The following is a 24,401-nucleotide window of genomic DNA, read 5'->3' as shown; positions in this document are numbered from 1 at the left end:
AATAATTCCAACACAATGCTTGTAATGACCACACAATGAAAAAAGAAACTGTAAATATGAATGTTTTTATTTTAGTATTTAAAAACAAGCTGTAAAAAAATAACATTAAAAAAATCAGCATACAGTAATTGAACCTATTGGAACAACAAAAAAAAAAACAAAAAACAAAAAACACAAAACAATCAAGTAATTAAAACAGAGGGCAAATCAAGCACACAAACACATACAGACACACTCAACCAACCCACATACTGTAGGTGAGTTACTACCTTATTACAGCCAACTTACACACTTTCTGTTCAGTAGCATTCACTGTATACAGACCCACACGGCCCCCATAAAGAAAATAATTACAATGAATAAAATTAAAACTATGAAATCATAACAGCAGGAAGAAATACACCTGCAATTTAAACACTAGGAATGTTTTTAAAAATGAAGTTAAAAAAGGTACCAAGAACAAGGAAAAAAAAGAAAAAAAAGAAAAAAAAAAGGACCAACATTTCTGTATTTTTTTTTCTTACAAACATAATTTCTGAATATATTCAAAATACTGCTAGACTGTTTTTTACCCTCAGGAAATCAATAGGGGAAAAACTGCATGAACATCCATCAGTGTTGAGATACTGTTGTGCGAGCTTGTAAGCAAAGATACTTGTTATTTCACATTTTAAAAAACAAACAAAAAAGAGATCAGATGTATAACAAGGTGTGGTTCAGGTGAGAATTGATTTAGGGGCAAACTGAATTGCAACCCAAGTAATTTATAGTGCTTTTCTCAATGCATGGGCAACATGTCTTCCCTTTCTCCAATTTTGTTGTTTAAAAAAAAAAAAACCCAAACAAACAAGAATGTTGGAATAGAAAATGTCTGGGTGGATGAGTAAACCACAGTCTTGTCTTATTTAAAGCCAAAAAGAAAATCTCTTGATAGAAAAAAAAGAAACAAATCCAGAGGAACCATCGGAACCGTTGAACAGGTCGAGCAAACTGTTTACTGCGCCTGAAATGAGATATCACAGATAAAATGCAATTTTAGTCTGTCTTTAATTTGTTCACTATGGTGTGTCTAAGATATACGAATATACTCTTTCATCCAAGATCAAGAATGAACGACTGTCAAGTGCCAAACAGTGCTAATCGTATGTGAAACTTTGGATCTAAATTTGAACGCATTTGCTTTTTTGCATGTTCATAAACTTTGTTGCTTGACTGTTTGATATAAATCAATCACCTACTAGACCTTGGCAGCTACAAGGTTCATTTTGGACACTGGCAGTTAGGGTTAAGAACCAAACCTATTACATCCATTTACATTAAATCAATCAATGCAAAATTTCTGTGAGGGGAGGTGAGAAAGGTTGGGTAAAATGTTGTAAATAAAAAAAAACACTGAAATAGAGATATTTGGACTTGAACTTTGAACTTGAACCTCCACTAATATTTTGTTATTACAGACAGAATGTTAGGTGCTGTATTGGTTCAAATGTGAACGATTCCTGATTACCTGTCCCTGCTGTGGAGCAGCTGCTTGTCCAGGCGCCTGTCCTCCCTGTCCATAGTAGGCAGCCTGCTGTCTATAGTACTCAGCCCAGGCTGCACTGTAGTCCTGCTGGCCTCCAGCTGCAGCTCCTGCTGTTGCTGTGGCAGCTGCTGCACCTGGAGCAGTTGCTGCCCCTCCAGCTGGCTGGGCTGGGAAAAACAACAACACACTTTGAACAGGATGCACACACAGTTATATACATTCTTTTTTTCCCCATCACGCACTACTGACATCAATATGACTGATGAATTTTACAGTACTAATTGCAATACTTATAGTACTAAATGTAATACAAACAACACTCAGTTCATTCTCCCAGACAGAATCTTGTATTTTAAACCTCACAGTTTACACAACTATACATACACACAACTATGGCTTAGTAGAATCCACTTACTCATGCCCATCTTTCTGTAGTACTCCTCCCAAGCTTTAGTGTAGTCTGGTTGGCCTCCAGAGGTCTGTGCTGCTTGGCTCTGGTCCCCTGGTGCCGCTGCAGCGGCTCCTGGAGCCTGGGCCGCCATGGCACCCCCTGGCTGTTGGTTGTAATACTGTGCATAGTAGGCTGCCCATGCTGCATTCGGGTCTGCTGCTGCCTTACCTAATGAGGAGAGGGGGAAAAACAGAATAAGGTTTTTTTTAATTAGAATAATACATTTATATAGCTGAAACCATTTACAGAGGGCCATGACATAAGTACAGAAACCAAACATAGCTGGAAGTCAGCACAAAGTAATGTACTCACTGGGGTCATGTGGACCTGGAGCTTGCCATTGCTGATAGGTACTTCCCCAACCCTGTGCACAGTACTGGGGTCCACCAGGGGCAGCTCCACTGCAGAGAAGGACAGGACCATTTAAACTTCTGCCAGTCTTTCCAGAAGGAAGATTCAAAATCCCTGCATTTAAGTGTTGTTTGTGGCTGTACTTACTGAGGAGCACCACCAGGAGGCCCTGCATTATAAGGGTTGGGATTATAGGGTCCCATCGCACCACCTGGGCCTCCTGGACCAGGACCACCGCCCACGGGACACAACGGAGCCTGGGGGGGAAAAAAAGGCAGAAGCCATTCAGACTAGAAATTGGTTAAGAGTGTATTAACTTTTGACAGCTCTTTGAGACATCTATGCTCTGCAAGTCCATTTAATGTACCTCAATCTTCTCTTCTATAAGCTGCTTTGCATGGTCAATCTGTTGGGGAGACCCTCGGATGGTGAACAATTTGAAATTTGGGTCACCATTTGGCGGAGGCTGACGAGATATCTCCACAAATGCACCGGTCTGTTGGTTGATGGACTTCACATTCTCACCCCCTCTTCCGATGACAAGTCCACATTTATGAGCAGGAATAGAGAAGGTCATCTCTCCTCCTGGAGGACCCCAGTTCCCCTGTCCTCTACCCCGTCCTCGCCCACCAGGCGGCATCCCTGCACCAGGGGGACCCTGTTTGGGAAACATGTCTCTTGGGTTTAACTGCTCAACGGTAAAACTCTGTCATCAACACAGAAATCAAGATCAATGCATTGAAAAGGCCTGTAGCCTGTACCTACCCCCTGCCCACCCTCCTCTCGGGCACGGATGCTCTGTAGCAGGTCCGTGATGATTGAGGCGGCATGCTGACACTGGTCTGGTGGACCCATAATATGGGCTATTTTATCAGGACCCGTACCATCATCTGTAAGGGATGACAAAAGGACAGAAAGGTTTGTACATTAACTGAAAACAAAAGAATCAACTGTAAGGAGAAAAGAATTACATTCTACTAAGGAAAATCTTCAGTGAAATCTTAATGTGGATTCATATCTCTTGGGCAATATCATAGTAGCTGCAATTTAAACTACTTGTTGATAAATCTGTTAGAATTACAACACACAAATAAGAAGATAACTACAGTAAGCTACATACAAGAAAATAAACAATAAGTAATTTTTCCTGCCAACATCCAGAAAATGTGTAAAGAGCTCACCTGGTTTAAACTGTATCTTCACTCCAGCATCGCTCTGGATCTTCTTAATCATCTCCCCATTTCGACCAATTACAACTCCCACAGAATGCCGAGGCACAGCAATCTGCAGAATTAAAAAAATAATTGTCATAATTGCTCAAAACAGATGAGTCTCACCTATTAATTACAACTAGGACTGGTAAATTGTTTTAGAAGGATTTTTGTTAGATTTGTAGAAAATGTTTAAAATCCTGACAGCACTCAATTGAAATGCTCTGAACAGAAAAAAAAAATGACATGGACAGTCTACCTGCCTGTCTACCTACGTACATCCCTACATGTGTGCACTCCATCCATACACTCTCTGAGCATGACTGGAGTCCTCCACAAGGCTAGCCAGATATATTGACAAAGCTATGACTGAGCTTGTCACAAATGAATGCCAGAGAACATGCAGCCAGAATTTCCCAATACTAATATGCTGGTTTGACAGCGGTGAGTACAAACAATAGTCATGCCTGTTGTTTACGCTCATTGTGATATTGTGAGAAGTTTTCTTACACGTGAATGAGACACAAGGTCGTTGGATACTGTCAGCAATGACAATGATGCCATGTGCACAGCCACAGAATGAGTCACTGCAATATTGACAAATCCAATCAGCTGTTAACTCAGCCAAGCTGCATGGCCTTTTTTACATTTCCTGATGGCAATTTAGCTTGTGCTTATATGATTATGGCATTTAACTTGTACATTTATGTATTTATTAGACTAAACAAAGCCAAGAGGGCTTGTGGAACGTAGTGAACCTGCCACTCGCACACATCTACCAGTTTGGGCCCTGAGAGCTACGGGGCAGTCAGTGTAATCAGGTAGAGCATGTTCATGTGATTTGACAAACAGGCTCTGGAGAGACCAGAGTCCAGCTTTAAAATTACAGTAAACATGCATCATACATACACAGATTAAGTAAGAAAAATGGTATACATTACAGCAGTCAGTCATAATTAAGTGCTTTTCTATACAAAACAGGTTTCTTACTTCGATGCCGCCGCCGCCGCCACCTCCTCCCATCCTTGATCCGTATTCATTCCGTTCTCCAAAACCTGCGTGATCCCTTTCTCGTAGAATCTCATTAACCATCTCTTTTGCTTGCTAGAATAAATAAATAAATAGAACAAAGTAAAACAAAAATAGAAAGATCCTAAGGGGTGAATGGGAGCATAAAATAACCTCTCCACTTTCCTTAAAAGAGTACCTGCACTTTGTAGGGGTCTCCAATGATGCGCAAGGGTTTGTCAATGTTGGGTGGCTGGGATCCATCTTGAATAAGTATCATTTTAACTCCAGCCCGCTCCTGAAATTTTCCAGGAGAGGTTTGTGAGATTGATCACATCCACAGCAAATTCATCTAATCCCAACATGAAAATGTTACACTGTTTACTTGTTGCAGTGCACTTTCCTATCATGGGTTACTAGAAATCAGCAGATCAACAGAACTTTTCATTTCATTCCATATATTTGTACTGAGGAAATACTCTGAATCAAGTGATCATAGTTACATAAAGGTACTCTATGCTTCTCACCTGTAGCTGCTTGATTGTCTCTCCTCCTTTTCCTATAATAAGGCCAGCCTTGCCCGCAGGGATAATCATTTCCTGCATGGATCCTGTCTGCCCATTGGTCGACTCGTGGCCCCGTGACACTATGTCATCGATAAGTGCCCTGGCTCTCCTGGAAGCCAATTCAAATGAAAGAAAAGTGATGCCTTAGAAAAAGTGCAAAAAAGTGCAAACTGTTCCAACTGAACAAGTAAACAGAAAATTGCTGTAATATTTTATATAATCTAATTTCTTAAACTAAACTTAAAAAATATATTGTTTTAAAAGGTGAACAACTTACTCAACAGCATCTGGAGAACCAGTCAGAGAAACACTTCTTTCAGGAAGGCCAGCACTGTCTGTGAACGAATATGAAAATATGCATCAATCCAAGAGGAACCACAAAATCCTTTTTAAATGGTTTATTTAGAAAATCTGGGGTTAGCACATAGCTCACCATGTGCAATCTGAACCTTGCAGCCAGATTCCTGCTGTATTTTGTTTATTTGTTCACCTCCTCGCCCAATGACTTTAAGGACAATCGCAAAGACATTTTTAGATGTTAGTTTGAACATGAGTAACACAAAACGCAAGCACCTTGTCTGTGGATTAGAAATTAAATGTGCAGGTACTCACTGAGACCGACCATGCCATCAGGCACCCTGCACTCTTCTGTAATTGTGGAGGGCCTAACACTGCAAAGTAGAAAAAGATCATGAAAGGATAGTGTCTTCATCATAAGCAAAAGCAACAAAGGGGTTCATGTAAAAGAAGACCTAAAATTAACTCTGTACCTTTGTTGGGACAGAGCAGCCAGCTGAGCTCCAATAGCTGCAAGAGAGGAAAGACTGGTGAGTGTTTGGAAACTGAGCAAAGAGTGTGTCTGTAATAGGACTGCAATAGGATCAATTAATGTATTTAACGTACACAATGAAGAATCTATTTCGCTCTGTGATGCTACCTTCTTTGCATCAGGTTCATCTGAAAACAAAAGAAAAAGTGAGTCTTACAGTGTAGACAAACAAATGTTGATAAAGTGCCTTTTGTGTTGATTTTTAACCTCCTTCTTCCAGGGATCTCTTCTGTGCTGTGTATGGATAGCTCTCAGTGGCTCCGTTGTTACTCACTGAAGAAACACCGTCTCCACCAATTTTAGCTGCAATCTAGAAACACATACATTGGATAAAGTATCTGCAATACACCCCAAAATAGCAATATTGAACTTTTAGGGAAACACGTCTTGATAAAAGCTTTTGTTCAGAGTTAAATTTCACATCGCTGTTACATGAACACTGTATCTTTGTGTTTCAGACTGTTGAACTAACAGAACTGAACCAATAGTCATCTTGAGCTCTTGGAAATTTGTTTTTATAAAATGATCAGGTAAAAATCTTTATGCAGCCCTAACCTTGGCTGCTGTGGCGTAGCTTCACGACTGACCGTGACATTTCAATCACTAAATATTTTAAGAGTATCCTTTTGTCAGATCAACGATAGTTATCAATGTAAAAATGTTTTTTAAAAAAACCGCCACGACGATCTTAATTGTTCGGTTTTTTTAAATGGAGTTTCACACAAGAAAGAGGACGAAACTCATTGACCAACTTACCGTTAACTATAGTAACTAACCTAGCCAAATTAGCTGAAGTAGCTAGTCTATTTAACAGCGAACCTGAGGTTCTCGGTGGCGACAAGCGCTTTAGCACACACGAAAGTGTGACCCACATTGTTACCGCTGTTTGTTTTATCCCTCAAAATATTTCAAATGATCACTCAACCTGGAAAGCGTGTTAGACAACCGAATGGCATTGCTCTTAGCTATTCGCTAGCTAGCTAGTTAACCAAAGCTAACGTCACGGATAATTAAGCTAGCTACTGTTTCACACCGGCTAACTAGCTCGCCGCCTGTCCTCTCTTCTAGACGAGCTCTTCAATTACCTGTCTAGCTCGTTGTACAGCATCAGCAAAAGCGTCTTTTTTCATCCCAGCGCCGACTCCGTTAGTCGACATACCGCCGTAATCAGACATGCTGCTCACAAGGGGCAAACTGACACAAGGGGAAGGATGAATAGCTTTGGCCGGGTGGTGGTGCGCAGAAGCGGGAAGGCTAAACAGGAGCGTACGATGGAAACCAATGCGAAGCTGCCTACCACGCCGGCAAACTTCCTTGCTTAAAATAACCAATCAAGGAACCTTCAACACCCGGGTTTTCTTCTTCGTTGTTTGTGTTTTGACATCCAATGTTATAAATAAAACATACCGCCATCTGCTGGGCTGGAGGTGGTCTTGTTAGATTCTTTAAATGGTCAATGTGATTATTACTGCCAATTTACTGGTACACGACTTCAAAAAATAGTTTAAAGTCTTGAAAACAAAGCGACGATGTATCAACATGCACTTTCACAAACTGTTTAAGTCTCAAAAGCAAATCTAAGTCAGTATTTTTGTCTGACTGACTAGCAAACCAGATCAAATTTGTACAGTGATCCAGGTAATTAGGTTATATTTGGCTGTACTCTTGAATCAGTTTAAACCCTTTTCTGGTAACAAAGACAAAAAGTGAAAATTCACAAAGAATGTATTATGACAGGATTAGAACCTGATACTAATGTCCAGACAAGGTCAGTTAAGACTCTTTTTATGCTGATATGATAATAATAATAGTGCAATAGTACCAAAAAACTTTTAAGTTATATTTGGTTGGAAACCATGACATAAAACTCCTGTCTCTATTGCCATTGTAGTTGCATTTGCTTGCAAAATTATTAAACTTGGACTGTGCCAAGCAGCAGTCAAAAAATACCTTCATAAGGACAAATTGCTAAGTATTATTGCTGTGATTCCATTAGGCTTGAGCTACCTGTTCTCAACATTTCAGTTCTTCAGAAAAAAACTCAAAGGCATTTATTTAATAAAAAGCAGCACTATGCCTGTATTTATTTGCATACTCTATAATAAATACTGACACATCTGAAATATTTACAGGCATTAAATCTCATTTCTTATTGTTTCAAAGTTAACTTTACCCAGAGTGTTAACATACGCATACAGTTTATGAAAGTATTATGAAGCACTGGACCCTGTAGTGTGTTTCAAACATAATAAAACAGACACAAATACACATCTCTGCATATCAACGCTTACAGGTTATCATGGGTCCTCTATGCTTCTTGATATGGCTTTGGTAGTTTCACTCCTGTAAAATATCAAGTCCTTTGGTGTGCTTCACTCAGAACTAATCCTTCCAGGAAAGAGAGGACAGACAGCATCTCTGCACCTTCAGCTGTTCCTGTTATCGTTCAAGAGTTACGTTGGGTGATTATCTGTTGTTTTATAGTTACTTTTGTATTTTAGTAATTTGTAATATTGGTTTAAAGTTCTAATCCTGTAATTCCACTGCTGTGCAACAACTTCAGGTTCCCCTCACTTACAGAATGGGATATTGGATCAGTCCTCCTATTGATCCTTTATCTTCTCTATACACCACCTAGGAGAAAAAAATAATGCTGTAGGAATGTAACGGAGCTTCCAAGTTTGTTTTTGTTCCTTCTCAGGCAAGTTCATGCAAGTCTTCATCTGCCCAAGTCAATGCAGTAGCAGGTGGCTAGTTGATTAGCTTTCACACAACTGCTGCCATGCATTGTAGTGAAATACTGTGTATCACATGTGAAACTCCTCACAGAAGTGGACAGTCCAGGTGAGGTCCTCCAAGACTGTTGGTGTGTTGTTTTTCTCTTTTCCTTTCATGGCTTATTTTCCATCCTCATGCATTGCCAACAGATTGTACATGCTTGTAACTGAAAGCCACCCCAAACAACTGAACCTTTATCTATCTCTTCTCCTTCCCACTCCTCCTACCCTCAACGTCCACTCCTAGGACTATCCTCGTGTATTCATAGACGACGTAGGACACGCTGACAGCTGGGATGACTTTCAGCAGGTTGGGGGAAATTCCTCGATAGAGTCCGGCTACACCCTCCTGGGTCACAATGTTGCAGAGCAAGGCCAACATGGAGGGTTTGGGGCCCCCCTTTGCTGAAACTGAAGGGAGAGACAAATATTAGCTCCACTAACACATTTCGTCATGTTTGTTCTTGTCATGTTTACTCTTGATTGTCTCACTTGTTGAAGTCTGTATATCTAAGTTAAAACATCATCCTGGTGTTTTTTTTAGCTCATTAACTGCAAACATGGTAAACAATCTTTCATTTTCTCTAGTATAAAAAAAAAACAAAAGAAACAAACAAAAAAAAATCTTCACTCAAGAGCTCCCTTCTCAGATGAAGCTTACTCAGTTGTCATCACTTGATCATCACTTGACTGAGTAAAGTTTATGCTCTGATGAAGACCATGAGATGCAGGTGAAAGATTAGTAGTAGTGGTATTTTCATGCATGTTTGACTTTCTGACAATGTTGTAAAATACATTGCTCAACAGTGATAGAGTAGATTTGCTTTGGAAAAACAGTCAGCATTTAGTTACATTATACATTATTTGTATTATTTTAGCCAAAACACTGGCAGCGTCCTTAATTCACAGTCTTACAGTGTGAACGTTTGCAAATTAGTATATTAGTTTGTATATACCAATGACTGATGAACTTAAGGAAAAACATGTATATACTGTGGCAGAGAAACATAACAAATGCACTCGAGGGGTCACTGGACGGTTCTATCAGTCTCATCTATACAAGAAGTGATACACTCCAAGCGTTGGCAGTGCGTGGGAGCTTTGTTACTATGGCACAACACCTAACTTAAACGCTTCATGTTCTTTTTCCTATAAATTGCCTCCCATCTGTATCAATATTACCATGACAACAGATATCCTGACCTTGTGCCTGCATTCGCGTGCGGATCAGTGCCAACGGGTAACTTGCCAGCTGACCACAGGTGCTGGAAACGGCACCGCAGCCAACCAGCACCATGACCCCCGGGTCAGCTAAACCTCTGTTCCTGTTCAGCCAGGCAAATTTCAGAGTCTGCGGAATAGAGGGAATGAGAACAAGGTAAACGCTAAAGACATGCAATATGAAAGCTGCGTGCTTTTGTGTCTCTCGGACCTCATAGACAGCCAGGTCGATGCCAGCGTAAGGGACAATACTCAGCAAGTTGGGTAAATATCCCTTGTAGAAGGCCGTGATGCCCTCTCTCTGTAGGATCTGTTTGGCGCAGTCTGCTATCCCTGAGTATTGGCCTGATTTTCTTAGTGTGAGACGAGTCTTCAGCACCTATGAGGAGAAGTAGGAGAAGAGATGGAAAAAAAAACTAAAGAGCAACAGAAAGAGTCATTACACTTATGCAACTAAGTGTGTTTTCTTGAAGCCATATGAATGTTTCTGTGTGTATACTGTATTATTGTGATATTACCTCCATTGGGTAGATGGCTGTTTGAGCGGTAGCTCCAGCCAAAGAGCCAGCGACAAACCTCTCATGAACCCTCAAATTTCTTCTTTCATTATTGCCACGCATGACATTCTTGATCTATGCCGAGTTATAGAGCAAAGGAAAGACTAAAGTAACCATAATTTAGGAGACTTGTAATCATAAACCAGTGACAAACTTTAATATACAATTGATGGAAAACAGATGAAGTGTTACTTCAAACATAGACAGACATCTGGGGAAATACATTCATGTTGCGTTTGCTTACCAAGATGTACAATAAATATGATGCTACAGCCAACAGCTGGCTAACTAGAGACAAAAGGAGACAACTATCCTGGCTCATTGGCGAAGGTCATTAAGTAACACATAATATTTAGTTTGTTTAATTTGTACAAAAACACAGAGCGGAAAAAACATCACATAGTGGTTTTCAGGGGGAGGTCAGACTGTATCAGAGAATTTTGTGGCTTGGAGCAGTGAACTCCTGGAGCCACGTGGTCACCGTGACGCTGTCAGGAGACCAGCAGAGCTGTTACAAGGCTTTATGCAAAGCTAAGCCAACTATCCGCTGTCTCTGACAGGTGTCTGTCTTCTCATCGAAATTTCAGCAACAAAGCAAATGCGTGTATTTCCCAAAAAGCAGTAGACATTTGGTCAAGAGCAAAAATGAAAGGGTAACCAAGTTAGTGACCAAAGATGTTTACAGGTCCAAAAAACAACAACAGCAACAAGAAAACAGTAAGAAAGGTATGAAGTATTCCTCACCTGTTCATAAGCTGTGAACTTGATCGCAGTTTCTGGGGCAATTTTAAGAACATTCATTCCATTGCCCCTCCACAGTGACTGCAGCCCTCCTTCTTTGACCATGTACTGAAAACTGCTCCGAGCACACCCTTTAAAATCAGTTGAACCGTGAACCTACCAGAGTCAGAGAGGAGTACTTTGTGTTAAGCAGTACCGGCTGACCAAAAGCTCATCTCAGGCTCTCTGCCACAAATCAAAGATGAACAGAAAACACAAGTAGTGACAAATGAGTGATCATTTGGATAAGACTGCTCTAAGAGATGAAATCATAATCACCCCGGTCTGACCTGTCGGAAGACTTTGAGGCGGTCCAAGGGGGCAGTCCCAGTCCGAGATACAGACCCAGCCATGGCTCCAGCCATCAGCTGCCGCCACACATAGCCAGACTTCTTCTCCTCTTCAGAAAATTCATCTGGGACTGTAAGCTGCTCACCTATGTCCAACATCTAACTGACCCGTGTCGGTTTGGATGAGAATCATACAGTGGGGGGGGGGGTGGGGGGGAAACGGGAAAAAAATGAAAGGCTTCCACAAATCAGCTTGTTGTTACTTATTGTTTCGTGTGTCATTGTTTACTATGGACAAGTGGAAGTGCCTCAAAGAATGTACCTTTTAATTAATTAATAGTAACTTTGAGCAACTGATACTTGAAGCCAGCCGTGTAAGTTTTGAGGAACACGCAATGCTGTTCTTGTTCAAGGTGTGCAGGTTTTTAGTGTGTGTGACTTCACCATTGAACGTTTCCAGTAGCGTGCCACGTCCTCCATGTTATTGAGAGGGTTAAACAGGAAGTAGTCTCGCCACTCATTCCAGTCAATGGTCATAGTGCCATCTCTGTCCATTCTGAGTGACAAACATAAAAAAGTTCTTAGATTTATGGAAAGCAGAACCATTCAAGTAATGAGTGAGTTACAGAAGGCAGGGTCAATAAGTTGCTCATCTTTAGGAGTGTTAATACTGAGTCTTTGAGTCTTTTAATGCCTTAACAGTATTACAATGTGTGAGAGTGTGTATCCTGGTTTATCAAAATCTAACGTAACACAGGAACTGAACATGCAAAACTAAAGCTGCATGCAACAAAGCTAACACATTGCCAGGGTGATCCGCCACTATTTTACAAGATTTTTTTCTTAAATGAGAAGGAACACTTTGCATAAGGAGAAAAATCAGGTGGAAAGAAACATCCAGGCATTGGATTATCAGGGCAACCACCACATCCTACCATCATCCCAAAACCTCTTGACCTACTCGAGGAGGATGACAGCCCCCTTGTGTCACTGAGTCAGTGAAACTTTGATGTATCAGAATGCAAAGCTCACTTGTAGGATGTTTAAACGGTGATCTGAACTCACAGAATATCAAAATCTTTGATTGACATATATTAAATTTAGTCTCCAGGAAGAAGTGGTTGGTTTTAAGTGCATCAGTCCAAAAGACAGACAAAAATCACTGAACAATATTTTGGCTGTTGGTGTGGCTGTCAAACATAGTGAGACTCATAGTTTGGATTCATAATTTGAGCCAGTGAGGTTGCTATATGAGATGATACTCACTTGTTAAGCGCACAAGCAAACGTATGAGGGTAATGCATGTTAATCAGAATTCCTTTATTTATCCCCAAAGGGAAATTCTTTAAATTAATTTCAATGGTGGGAGTTTTTAACATCCACGCCAGGTTTTTATGTTTTGTAGATGTTCTTACTTTAGATCCTAATATGATGTGAATATATAAATGTTCAGCTGACAGAGCTGTCAGCATACTGTTGGCTGACCTTTGCAAAATCCTGGTTGCATCCTCAAGACTAATGTTCACCCCGATGGAGCGTAGACAGTGCTGAATCTCGGCGGCATCTATCTTACCTGCAAAGACCACCAGTCACACTCAGTAAGAGAGAGAGAAATGAGAGTATGGAGAAAGTTTTATAAAGATCCCAGTATGAACATGCTGAAATACTAATTCCATCAATGATTGTTTCAGCTGTGAGCTGCTACAGACCGTCTTTGTTCATGTCCAGGCTAGTAAACATAATTTTGAGCTGTTTTTCATGTGTGCGAAGATACTGCGTGAACTCTTCAAAGTCCAGTACGCCGTCTTTGTTTGTGTCTCCAGCCTTCACGAGCTGAAAATGCAAACAACCAGAGCAAGTGATGAAAATGAAACAAATGTCTGTGTTCAGTCTGAAACCTCACCATGCATATACCCTTCTGCTCAGAGAGCTGCTTGGCCTTTCTTTCTTCCTGGTAGCAGAAAAAATATTTTTGCCTATCCACACCAGAAACACCAGATGTTATATAATTTTGTCGGATTATTGCAAAGACAATCTGCGATTAATTCTGTATAATAGCATACGTTTGCCTGGGTTATCAGAGGAAATTCAACAGAGGCAACACAGACAGACAGCTGCGAAATGCCACAAGATCAAGATTACACTCTCAGGCTTGTTACCATTACTGAAATCTTGTCAGAACTATTTGTTTAGCTCATAAAGCTAAACAAAATCAAAGAAGAATAAAAAAGTAGACCTCACAGGTTCAATAAAAATTACTGACGTAAAAAAGTAAATGGTACTGACGAAAGTAAATGGTACAGAGGAAAAGACTGACACTCACAGAAAGGTTATCACTCTCATCTTACAAAGGCCTGCTTCTTGTACAAAAATAGACAGCATGCTGCCCTTTACATGAGTGCACATACACAGCAACTCTGACCATAAACTGAACCCCTAAGATTTAACGATGTACCCTGTGGGAACACTTGCATTTTGTCCCCAGAAGCGAGTCCCTGCATTGTGGCTGTGTCCTTATAAGTAAGTAATATATGTTCATGTACACATAAACACACACAGAGAAGAGAGGAAGAAGCAGCACAGGAGAGCACGACAGCAAGTCCTCTTGCTGACCCGCACACCTTTTGCCAAAACAAACTGTCAAAAACACAAAAGACACAACAGACTGTGTGTATACACAATAAAGTTATACTCTTGATGTCCTCGACTTCTGCTGTTGCACAAACAGCAGCTGCAGATCAACAGCATCTAGAAGGTTGCATATAATGGAAAGGATCTTTGGAATTGATATAGAGAAGGAAATCCTCTTTAAACACCCCTCCTCTCACACAAACACTCAAATAACAAGTTAAATCATTTGATTGGTTTAAACAATGACCTTGTTTAGCAATCCCTCATTGCTGCCTGTCCTTGCTGTGTATGTGTATGTATGTGCATATTGGTTAACACTGTTTCAGCATTTATCTGATTCACTTATTAACTGGTGACACTACATCAGATAAGCAGCCCCTATCTCCACTCACTCCACTGAGATCCTTTAATATGACCCTGCAAAGTTTAGTAAATGCCTTAAAATAAATAACTATATTTGTGTAATGTGATATAATGTATGTGTCACACTTACACCCCACATACACGAAACAAACAAAAGGTGTGCTGCTGTCTTACCCTCTCCAGGGAACTTCTGGAAAGTCCTTGGCCTGCCAGCCCTAGCCGCAGTTCAAGGATGTCGATGCGCCCATCTTTGTTGATGTCCAACTCATCAAACAGCTCAGCCCAGCGCTTCTCCCTCTCCTCATCTGGACCAGGGGATTTGTTGTCCTGGCAGCGCGCCCAAGTCCACTGAGGTCCCATAACTATCTGCCGATGGAATACAGAGGCATCAATTCAATCCCAAAACAGCCTGACACAGAGCAGTCCATCTACCAAAGCCTTCAATACTTACTTGTACAGCATATTTCAGGTATCTAAGACGATCAGTGTTACTGTTACTATATAATTCAGGCTTTACTTAGACTGGTGGTTCCCAACAGAGGAGTCAGGGACCCCACAACAGATCGCAAGATGATTCCGATAGGTTATTAAAAGAGAACTTTAGCCAGTTTCCTCTTATCTTTGCCTTTTGGGTAAGACTACACAATGGTGTACACTGCACTGTGGTACATGTAGGTACTTATGATCTAATAGATAATGATGAGTTACTAAAGAATAGAATGGGAGGTAATCGGTAACAATCAGATCATAAGGACACATAAGGAAAATAATAACTACATCGGCACAAACTAGTAACAACTCATCCCTTACAGTCAAGTGACGAATCATGGTAAGTGAACCCTCACTACTGTGACTTAGCATTTTAAATAATCCTGAGGGGAAGGTCTGTTCTCTGGTACAGTGGCTTTCAAAGTGGGATTTATTAAGTTTCAACCCAACTGTAAGTAACACAATGTTAGAAGTCTTTTGGTAGTGGGTTTCACAAATGTTTTTTTTTACAAAATGTAACAAAACTTTAAAAGCAAAATTGTTATCAGATTGGGGGGGGCTGAATAAATTCGGGACCACAACAAAAACAGGTGAAAAGAGGTCACAGGTGAGCCAAGTTGTGTCAGAGGTTATTTGGCTGGGTTACAATGGCTGTAGCCTACATTGTGTTTCTGTTGCATATTTTGTTTACTGTCAAAAGAGGGGTGTAAGCGTAAGGGCAGCCATGCCTTATTGCAGTCAAAGCTGAATCAACACGCTTGTTTGAGAAGGTAAGATTGCTCAACAGGACACCTTCTGGTTTGTCTAAGACCACGTTTCTGTGTTCACCCTGTTAATCTTGATCAATTAAACTAGCGAACCTCTTGGACTCGCCATACATCCTGGAGTAGATCAATGACTAAATATTTGGTGAAATGATCGATTATCGATTGCTAAGGCACGGTTTAAAGCATTCTAGTTGTTTGCAGGTTGATCCAAAAAGCAAGTTAGCTTCAATGAACCTTCATGACCGCGTTCAGTTTGATTATGACGCTCTAACGGACGCTGTTAGGGTCTAATAATAAAACCTCCGAGACCATTTTGTGACTCACTGTGTGTTAATCTCCAAACAGACCCTCCGCCCGTGGGAGGATGCAAGGGATCGAGAGGACTCGGAACCGGCAGGTCCGGAGCTCAGTGCACTTGATCTGAGTCCGTCCAGGAACCGGATTTAACACCAAGCTAACGGCTCCATCTGGATTCAGAAGGTCCGGGGAGGATCTGTGTTCACCGCCACTGATCGCACCGTCTTGTAGATTTCTCAGCGACTCTCGTGTTGAGGAAGCAGGAAGCGACGAAAACACAGCCGTCCCACCAATGCTGATGAAGCCCGCCGACGGCCCAGAGACAGATCGGTGTTTGTGTGGAGGATGTACGGACTGTTAACTCTGTATTGTCTGAATTTCAGTAATACTGAGGTCATTAGTCCGCGGAGCAATGCGCCTCCCCTCTTATATTATTATTATATTATTAGAAAAAACACCTATGAATTAGTGAAAATCAGTTCCACCTCAAGCACCTGTGATATTAAAATGTCACTTACAAGTGAACGCATCAGTGATCTCTCTCTCTCTCTCTCTCTCTACATATATACATATATATATATATATTATTAGAAATCATATAAATGATATTGACTGGTACTGTGTTCTTTTGTCCTCAGCCTTGTCGGGCCACTCAACACTCACTTCACCCCCTGATGTTCTCTGACTCTCCAGAGGTGAGTGATGCAGCCAGTCCACCTGCTTCTCTCTCATCACTTTATTTCCTTGTGATAAACACTCTAAAGCCCAATCTACGTTTTACTTATGACTACCTTTTAAGACTTTTAATGATCCCTGACCAAACACACATACACACACACACACTGGAGATCCCCTTGCTGCAGGTTTCTTATTATATGTGCTGACTTGGATTGTATCTGCTGATGACAGGTTCACATGGTCTGTAAGCACGTACACCACCTCTGTCATTCAGCTGTTTTCACCTCTATTCAGCTCTCATCTCTACACCTGCTGGTCTGAGGTTAGCACACTGACAGATCAGATAACAGACAGGCTATATAAGAGCAGCACACTTTAGTTTGAGAGGTTAGCTTAGTGAAAAAATTGGAAGAAGTTGTCTTCTGTGGTCAGATAAAGCTCGGTCCATTCGTTTTCCCTTTGTAGGTTTTCTCAAACTACACCTCAATGTGTAAGGGGCTCTCCTCCCTGCCCTCCTCATGCCTGGAGAAGTAAGTATACGTCTGGGTCTTCATGTTTTCTATGTGAATATATGATTCTCTGATTGCAGTTTGTTTTATGAAGTGTTGTATGTGATTTTTTTCCTTCTTGTGCCTGTGTTGCAGGGCAAAAGGGATGCGGGTGAAGTTAAGCCATCTGGCGGAGACGCACCACAAGCACAAGTAACCGATGAAAATGTTTCAAATATGGAATAAATCCACTCACCTGATTGTCATCACAACAAAGTTGAATTGTTTCTGTCTCTCTTTCCAGGATTCAGGATGGAAAAGCTTTTCAGGACCTGGAAACTCTGCTAAACACTAAAAGTAGGAAAGCCTTTCTCATTACTTTGTTTTATACCACTTCAAAAGTGAGTAAATTGTTTCACCAAAAAATTTTTTCACAGAAGACATTTTGACATGAAAAGAAAGAAAGAAAAGCACAAGCCTGAATAATAAAATAAACAATGAATTTAACTCCATAAGCTGCTTCAGTTTCAGGATCCTTACACACTTTGGCTCACCCTAACTGTGATTCAGTAATTCAGTACAGAAAATAATTGCCATTATTAATGCAACTTGGTGTAAGATGAAATAAAACATTTTTCTTCTTCCAAATAATTTGTAAAAATTATTTCATACACAATAAAACAAACAAACAAACAAAAAATCAATTTGCTCGATTCATTACAAGGGTTTTTGTGGCAATAACCTACAGACTGTCACCGGTAGCTTAGGTGGCTAATGTTATCAGTCTTTAGTTAGATTGGATATGTATTACACATTTTAACATGTACCATTATTACCATTAAATTACATGTCCTTTGTGTGCACAGTGGCTGCTGCTGCACATTGGTTGCATAGTCTCACTTTAATGTTAAATATATAACATTAAATAAATACTCAATATTTTCTACTTTCTACATTTTCCACAAAAGAACCACATGGAAGAAGTACTTGCTTTGCAACTGCTTCGCACATTGGCTCATCCTGATCCGTCTTGTTCTCCTCCTTTCCATTCATTCATGTGTGTCCCAGGTGGTCTGCAGGTGTTTCGTGGGTTCCTGCGTTCAGAGTTCAGCGAGGAGAACCTCATGTTCTGGCTGGCCTGTGAGGAGTACAGGCTTTCTCCTTCAAAGACCAAGGCCAGCAACATCTACAACCAGTTTATCAACCCTGATGCCCCTCAGGAGGTTGGTGGGGATAGAGTGTGATACAAGGATGCGTTTCAACAGCTACCAAAAGAGATGAATGGAATTTGATGATGTGTACACTCAGGAGTAGACTGTAAAGAAAAAGAGCTTCATTTGTTAATCTGCTTTCCCCTCAGGTGAACCTGGACGCTGAGACCCGGGAGGCTCTGCTGAATGTGATGGATTCCCTGTGTGCTGACTCTTTCAACAAAGCACAGCAGAGGATCTACAGTCTGATGGCCAAAGACTCTTTCCCCAGGTTCCTGCGTTCCACTTACTGCATGGAGGCCATTAAGTCTTTCTAAACATACGCCAATATATTACCACAGACCTGCTTTAAAAGTAAGCGCTGATGAATCTGTGCTTGACACGTTGATTGTACTTTACCAGCTATCTTAACGAGTAGCTTGTTTCGTGATTGTTTTGTTTTGTACGTGGTAGTGCGTTGTGCTATGCATGCATGCTGTTATTACAAGTTGTAGACATAGCTAAAAGGTCCAACATAGAAACCTCAAGTATGAAGCTTAAATGTATGTAGCTGTAACTATGCTGTGCCTCTGGGCTGCATAAGCTACAAGTGACATCCACAAAGGATTAAAATAAATACCTCACCAAAGAGAATTTTTGATTCTTTCATATTTCATTCACAGCCAGCTTGAGCCTAAACAGAGTTCAGCCTTATCACTGACTAGCTTGTTATCACAGTGTTGGTCTGTTTCTAAGATAGTGACCTTCAGATATTTCAGGCCCAACTCCTTAGAGAATGATGTTTATTAAAGACAAACAACCTGTAGCACACCTCAGCCAAACAGCTTGACCTTGAATTTTTTGTCCAATATAATAAGAGCCCTAGGGTGTAATGGCAAATCACCATGATGATATCCAATAGACTGTACAGTACAACAGGATACATAGCCCTGCTTATGTTCAGGTCTTTGTTTCAAGAATTGAAACACAAACATTAAAGGGTAACCGTAGACATTGTTTTCCAAATAAAAGCTATAAGTTATCGATACTGAACCATTTTTTTAACTGTCCAACAGCAGTCTGATAAGAACATTCTCCTATTATTCTGAATACTCTTGTGATACCACCACACTTGGCCCGACTACTGCAGGTGGCTAGTTCTGTGGACTTTAGTCCACTCTCTAAATAATGTTATGGAATCCTACAGTGTGAACACCTTTTTCACCTTTTGTGTCTCTTTGTCACCAATATTCGATGAAGAGGTTGACTTTTGGGGCACTGGGCTGTCAGGGTTGATAATTCAGATAACCCAGCAGTTTGAGCTCACTGAAACATATGGACATATGTGGGAAAGCCACCTGTGACAACTGACACTGTGTGCATTATGTGCAACAGCAACACTTCCCTGAGCATTAATTTAGTCTGTGGTCTGTCTTGTAGAATAATTTGCCTCCTGAAGTTGTTGCTTCCGTTTGCTTTGAGCTTTGCGAAACTAACACATCATTTACAAAACCTTTGCTTTCAAATTTACAACAAAATATCTAATAAAAATATGTGGGGAAAGAACACATCATAGTGATCTTTAATTACTGTTTCTTAAATTTGCTCTACAAGCATTTTTTATTTAAAATATCAGACATTATCAAACATTATTACCCTTCACTTGATCAGGCTTTTTACATCAAAAAGAAGCAAACATATTCTCTGTGAGACACCATGAGAGTCAATAAAGTCCTGTGGTGTCTCCTGGTGGAGGTTTATGAAACTTACATGGTCCAGTGAGATGGGCGTTTATCCAGAACGCCTGTACTCTTCTGTTATACATTTCTTTGTAAACTGAAGAACTAAGAATTTGCATCTGCCTGTACAAAACAAACTATATGGCTATTTCAATGAGCCTTAAGTCAGCAGACACATTTGGGAATCAAAAACAGCAGGACTACTGGACATTTTAAATCTGAGTTGTGGGGTCAATGTAGCTCACTGAAGTCCTAAAGGTTAATCAGCCTCAGGTCTGTGGTCTGAAATTGTTTATCAGGTCCTATTTGGAGCTGGTTCCTGGACGGGCTGCTCCTGGGTTCCCTTTACCTTCAGGCCCTTTAAGCACACTCAGTGGCTTGTGAAGGGAGGAACTTGCCTTCTGGGTAACCTCCTGTTCAATCTTGTTCCTGATTGCAACCTCTAGACCCTACAAGGAACAGCATAGGAGGTCACGTTAAAATTAAACAAACAGTCAAGCTCAGTGATGTTTTCATGGTTGAATTCATCTGTCACATTAAAAGAGCTGGGCTGAGAGAAACTTCCACTATGTTGCTGTCCTCACCTTCTTCAACTTCTGTTGCTGAACCACTTGAGCCTTCTTAGGCGCAATGATCCTCCCTTTATAAAGGAAAAAACACTATATCATTGTCAAACTTCCAAAATGCCCCTACCAACCTTCAAACTAAATGATGCTGACTGTGACCACTTAACATAGGAGCTGTGGCACGTTTATTGGGTACACCCACCCTGGTGTTAAAATCTTATACTGAGTAAACACTCGCTAATGTGAGCAGGGTGGACAGAATAATAGAAACACTTTTCGTTATAACAGAATATAATTTAGCACCAACAACCGAAAATCATATCGTACACGAAGACTGGAATTTATTGCAAGCACTGTTGTATATTAGACTGTTTAGCTAGATGTGCCTGATAAACTGGCAATGATGGGAATATTGCATGTTACCAAAACTTGAGCTCTATTCTCTTTTTTTGACAATTAAAGTTGTGTCATTCATGACCCTTTCTGTTTGAGAAGGGTGCAGTTATCTAAACAAAACATTAAAGTTTATATGGAAACATTACAGTACTACACTAGACTCAAGGACTTGAGTCGATACTTTTTTACACTACTGCACATTACTAGGGCAAAACTGAAGCACAGGTGATAAACAGGCATTCCGTGGTTTCCTTTGCAAATATCCAAAAAATCTGAGATTAAATAGTGTTAGCTGTGTTGAAATAAAAACGTTAGAGGAAACAATTCAGCTCATAAAGGCCCCAGTGTCACTGGCCATTTGCGTTCAAAGGTTTTAGTTAAGTCAGTCTGTAAGCTTATTGCTTAATATATAAATTTCGAGAAGCACGACTGTTATGAAACCATGTGTTAAGAATTTCTGCTGGTTACGTAAATATCCATCATGAGCCACTTTAACAACGTGTTCAGCTGTTTCCGTGCAGGTCACATGTTGACGTTGCGAGACTAAAAATTGTTTCAAAATTCGAATTTGACAGGAATTCTTTGAAAAACAGGTACATTTTTGATTCATACCTCCTTTCTTCGGCCCTTTTTGTTTGTTCTGTTGGTGTTTTTTCGCTGCTCCTGGCCGCTGGGCTTTAAACTTCTGCGAACCTTGGGCCATTTTTGCTTACCGGAAATACACAACAAACCGTTCTTCTTCTTTGCTTCAAAATGTGGTTTTCAGCCCCCTTTGATACACTACCGCCACCTACAGGAGTCGCGGCGCCAGGCTGATATGGTACAGTGTGATTGAGACAGACAAGAACTTCTCTCATTTCACTGTGGTTTTATTGTTTTTACTGTATTGATGTGAAAGAGAAATCGCATAATTCATGACTGCACTTTACAGCATTATATTTATATACGTATATATAAAAAAAATTCAGTTTGAACAATTTCCACATGTTACAAAATAAACCCAGATCAAGTGATTATCAATAACAACAATAACATACTTGCACTTAAAGAGGCCATCGGAACAACACTCCTTCCATGGTACTTGCAGGCCATAGTCATCACTGAGAACAACACAAAAGCAGCTGCTTGGTGAGTTCAATCAATGTGGAAAATACATGTCAAGCTGCGCTGAATTTTGGCACCTGATCATTAGGCATGTGTTGGTTGTCTCAAAGGGACGTTGGTAGTACATCTGTTTAAATACAGTACTATATTGCTGCTGCTTCAAAAGCATGGTGTAAAAAAACAGCATAATGCAGAAACAATTCACACAATTCATAACACACTTGCCTGAATCTAGGCTACTTTGGCAAACTAAAAGCATCTCTGCAAATTATTTGTCACACTGTGGGTTCAAGATACCAACACTAGCGAGATGGGGGAAATTTTAGCCCAGATTTTTGTCCTGCAGTCTGTCAATCTGCTCTGCTGCAGCCTGGCACGTTGAGTGCTTGTGTTCATGCATCTCAGTGTCTGAGTCCGTGTAGGCAGACGGAGAGGTAGTGTGTATGGTTGAGGAGGCCTCCCCAGTGTGGTGTACTAATGGCCTAGTCACTAGGAATCACAATGCTTTGAAATAAAACAACAAACCACAGTCAAACAGCTATAATCATGATGTACAGACAAACAAAACCCTCTTAAAGATTTAGAAAGAAATAATACGTGGCAGGTCTGGTAGCCACAAACTTGCTACATACGTCTGGAACGTTGTCTAAATTTTCCCCCAAACATGTGATGTCTTAACAAAAAAACAAAAAAAACAAAAATTCAAATACAGAAGTGTCTTTTAAGCTCATGTGTTACCTAACAGCATCTTTGTGGGTTGAGGTTTGATGGGTGGACAGAGGGCAAGTGAAGAGGAGGACGATGAAAGCAAAGGAGGAACTGAGCTTATTTTACAGCAAGATATGACACTATGGATACTGCAGTTCTTCTTATTATGATTAACATTAAGCATTTTCAAGGGTGTTTTCTCTGGACCTCTCAGTGAATGAATGAAGTCCACCAGGGCAATGTGTGAGGTCAGTAGGGGTGTTAAGACAGCGTACTATGTGTACTATGTGGCCAGACCTCCATCTCATCAAGCCCAGCTGAAAGATTCAAGAGCAAAAGCAAGTATATTTACATGCACATTAGTGAGCCTGTTGTGGTTTTGATCATTTTCTGTATGGTGCACACATGAAATATGTGCTGGTCCTTCACAACCCTGTCAGTGATTTAACGGGTTTCTGATCACTTCTCAGACTGTCTACAGTCGTGCTGCCATGTTTTGGCAAGGAAGAAGAATGCATGGTGGAGGCTGAGGACAGTTTGGTTTCTGGCTGTCTAAACTCCACTGTATTTACCAGTTTGTTAGCTTTAGACTATCCATTTGATCACCACTAATAGATAACGAGAGCCACAATCACTGTGTTTCCTGTTAATACGCGACTTCAGCTGATGATGCGCTTGCACATGTTGCAGAGAATGATCAGAAACCGGGATCAGGTGTTTCCACATGTCACATGATCCTGGTTTCTACTGGGATATTCCAGGTATCATATTCAGGGTTCTAAAAACATGGGTAAGGGCTGACGTAGGTTTCCTTGTCTTGGCCTCATTTCATTCACAACACATAACCAGGATACAAATGTGCATGTAGTTTCTGAGGGCAACCATTTTCACATTCACAGCAAATCAGCTGGCTGCCTCAAGACTCTTGTTACAGTTGGCTCTTGATGAGGTTTCCTCCAGTGACCTTGATGAGATGACAGTCTGGCTGTGTGATAAACCAGGGTGAAGGAAGAACTGAGGGGCTGCTGTATCTCTGGGTATGATCAGTGAGCTATATTGTTGCTGCACCTGTAAGGCAGTGAGCAGTGTGGGCCCCGAGTCTGGCCCTGTGACATTCAGTACAGCAAGTAGGTGTGTCCCATACAGACTGACATGTCTGGGACCTTTTTCTGAAGCCACTTCAAACAATAAACGTGTTGACAAATCACTGGCCGGTTGGCAAAACTGCAGAAACTCAGTTACGCACCTTTCTTACACAAAAGCTGAAAGTGACACAGGATATTGAACACGTGTTCAAACTGCATTTTAGCAATCAATAACGATCTACTGTTTACAGGCAAGTAGTAGGTCACTGTCGGGATTTAAAGACGGTTGTTGTAATTAAGTCAGTAAGGGCGGCGCTACAATTAATTATTATTC

At 40.7% G+C, this 24,401-nt stretch overlaps 4 protein-coding genes across 9 annotated transcripts; 1 reads left to right on the top strand and 3 right to left on the bottom strand.

The window, feature by feature from the left end:
- Positions 1-49: 49 nt before the first annotated feature.
- On the bottom strand, positions 50-7,265 carry LOC124068254 (KH-type splicing regulatory protein). Its single transcript, XM_046406333.1, has 18 exons — positions 7,027-7,265; positions 6,149-6,251; positions 6,016-6,069; positions 5,883-5,919; positions 5,725-5,783; positions 5,546-5,617; positions 5,390-5,447; positions 5,074-5,221; positions 4,746-4,844; positions 4,529-4,642; positions 3,509-3,611; positions 3,093-3,217; positions 2,695-2,985; positions 2,475-2,584; positions 2,289-2,377; positions 1,941-2,144; positions 1,508-1,692; positions 50-1,003 (listed from the first exon to the last, which is right to left on the bottom strand). The coding sequence occupies exons 1-18, from the start codon at positions 7,114-7,116 to the stop codon at positions 995-997; spliced, it is 1,950 nt and encodes a 649-aa protein (XP_046262289.1). The 5' UTR covers positions 7,117-7,265; the 3' UTR covers positions 50-994.
- Positions 7,266-7,991: 726 nt separating this feature from the next.
- slc25a23a (solute carrier family 25 member 23a) lies at positions 7,992-16,279 on the bottom strand. Of its 5 annotated transcripts, none has more exons than XM_046406157.1 (11): positions 16,141-16,279; positions 14,735-14,926; positions 13,276-13,399; positions 13,052-13,139; positions 12,011-12,122; positions 11,567-11,725; positions 11,241-11,393; positions 10,458-10,571; positions 10,151-10,318; positions 9,922-10,069; positions 7,992-9,129 (listed from the first exon to the last, which is right to left on the bottom strand). In XM_046406157.1, exons 2-11 carry the CDS (start codon positions 14,918-14,920, stop codon positions 8,918-8,920), a joined length of 1,464 nt encoding a protein of 487 aa, XP_046262113.1. In that variant the 5' UTR covers positions 14,921-14,926; positions 16,141-16,279; the 3' UTR covers positions 7,992-8,917. The 5 variants fall into 5 exon arrangements, with proteins under 5 accessions (XP_046262113.1, XP_046262123.1, XP_046262141.1 ...); XM_046406167.1 differs by having other exon boundaries at positions 14,735-14,922; positions 16,141-16,278; XM_046406185.1 differs by lacking the exon at positions 16,141-16,279 and having other exon boundaries at positions 11,567-11,729; positions 11,889-12,122; positions 13,052-13,399; positions 14,735-14,750.
- Positions 16,280-16,319: 40 nt separating this feature from the next.
- si:ch211-196h16.12 (regulator of G-protein signaling 5) lies at positions 16,320-19,118 on the top strand. Of its 2 annotated transcripts, XM_046406217.1 has the most exons (7): positions 16,320-16,460; positions 16,752-16,808; positions 17,257-17,321; positions 17,436-17,492; positions 17,584-17,636; positions 18,348-18,502; positions 18,640-19,118. In XM_046406217.1, exons 2-7 carry the CDS (start codon positions 16,788-16,790, stop codon positions 18,805-18,807), a joined length of 519 nt encoding a protein of 172 aa, XP_046262173.1. In that variant the 5' UTR covers positions 16,320-16,460; positions 16,752-16,787; the 3' UTR covers positions 18,808-19,118. The 2 variants fall into 2 exon arrangements, with proteins under 2 accessions (XP_046262173.1, XP_046262181.1); XM_046406225.1 differs by lacking the exons at positions 16,320-16,460; positions 16,752-16,808 and adding an exon at positions 17,083-17,113.
- A 937-nt stretch (positions 19,119-20,055) lies between these two features.
- c2h19orf53 (chromosome 2 C19orf53 homolog) lies at positions 20,056-21,933 on the bottom strand. The gene is made up of 3 exons (XM_046406238.1): positions 21,783-21,933; positions 20,793-20,848; positions 20,056-20,657 (listed from the first exon to the last, which is right to left on the bottom strand). Exons 1-3 carry the CDS (start codon positions 21,871-21,873, stop codon positions 20,511-20,513), a joined length of 294 nt encoding a protein of 97 aa, XP_046262194.1. The 5' UTR covers positions 21,874-21,933; the 3' UTR covers positions 20,056-20,510.
- Between the last annotated feature and the right edge of the window lie 2,468 nt (positions 21,934-24,401).

Source organism: Scatophagus argus, chromosome 2 (genome assembly GCF_020382885.2).
Source record: "Scatophagus argus isolate fScaArg1 chromosome 2, fScaArg1.pri, whole genome shotgun sequence".
In the NCBI taxonomy this organism is placed as follows: Eukaryota; Metazoa; Chordata; class Actinopteri; family Scatophagidae; genus Scatophagus; species Scatophagus argus.
The sequence above is the reverse complement of the archived record's forward strand: the minus strand, read 5'-3'. Positions and strand labels throughout refer to the sequence as shown.

Bases quoted from the DNA above. Each gene is read 5' to 3' on its own strand.
- c2h19orf53 (XM_046406238.1), bottom strand. From the start codon at position 21,873: ATGGCCCAAGGTTCGCAGAAGTTTAAAGCCCAGCGGCCAGGAGCAGCG. The intron at 20,849-21,782 runs GTATGAATCAAA...TCCTTTATAAAG, and splicing joins AAAAGGGCCGAAGAAAGGAG to GGAGGATCATTGCGCCTAAG. The intron at 20,658-20,792 runs GTGAGGACAGCA...TGTTCCTTGTAG, and splicing joins AGCAACAGAAGTTGAAGAAG to GGTCTAGAGGTTGCAATCAG.
- slc25a23a (XM_046406157.1), bottom strand. From the start codon at position 14,920: ATGGGACCTCAGTGGACTTGGGCGCGCTGCCAGGACAACAAATCCCCT. The intron at 10,070-10,150 runs GTCCGAGAGACA...TCTATTCCGCAG, and splicing joins TCGACCTGGCTGTCTATGAG to ACTCTGAAATTTGCCTGGCT. The intron at 9,130-9,921 runs GTCAGGATATCT...CTCTCCCTTCAG, and splicing joins CACGCGAATGCAGGCACAAG to TTTCAGCAAAGGGGGGCCCC.
- si:ch211-196h16.12 (XM_046406217.1), top strand. From the start codon at position 16,788: ATGTTCTCTGACTCTCCAGAG. The intron at 16,809-17,256 runs GTGAGTGATGCA...TTCCCTTTGTAG, and splicing joins TGTTCTCTGACTCTCCAGAG to GTTTTCTCAAACTACACCTC. The intron at 17,637-18,347 runs GTAGGAAAGCCT...TGTGTGTCCCAG, and splicing joins AACTCTGCTAAACACTAAAA to GTGGTCTGCAGGTGTTTCGT.
- LOC124068254 (XM_046406333.1), bottom strand. From the start codon at position 7,116: ATGTCTGATTACGGCGGTATGTCGACTAACGGAGTCGGCGCTGGGATG. The intron at 5,222-5,389 runs GTAAGTTGTTCA...ATTGGCTTCCAG, and splicing joins GGTTCTCCAGATGCTGTTGA to GAGAGCCAGGGCACTTATCG. The intron at 3,218-3,508 runs GTGAGCTCTTTA...CATCCCTTACAG, and splicing joins GAAGATACAGTTTAAACCAG to ATGATGGTACGGGTCCTGAT.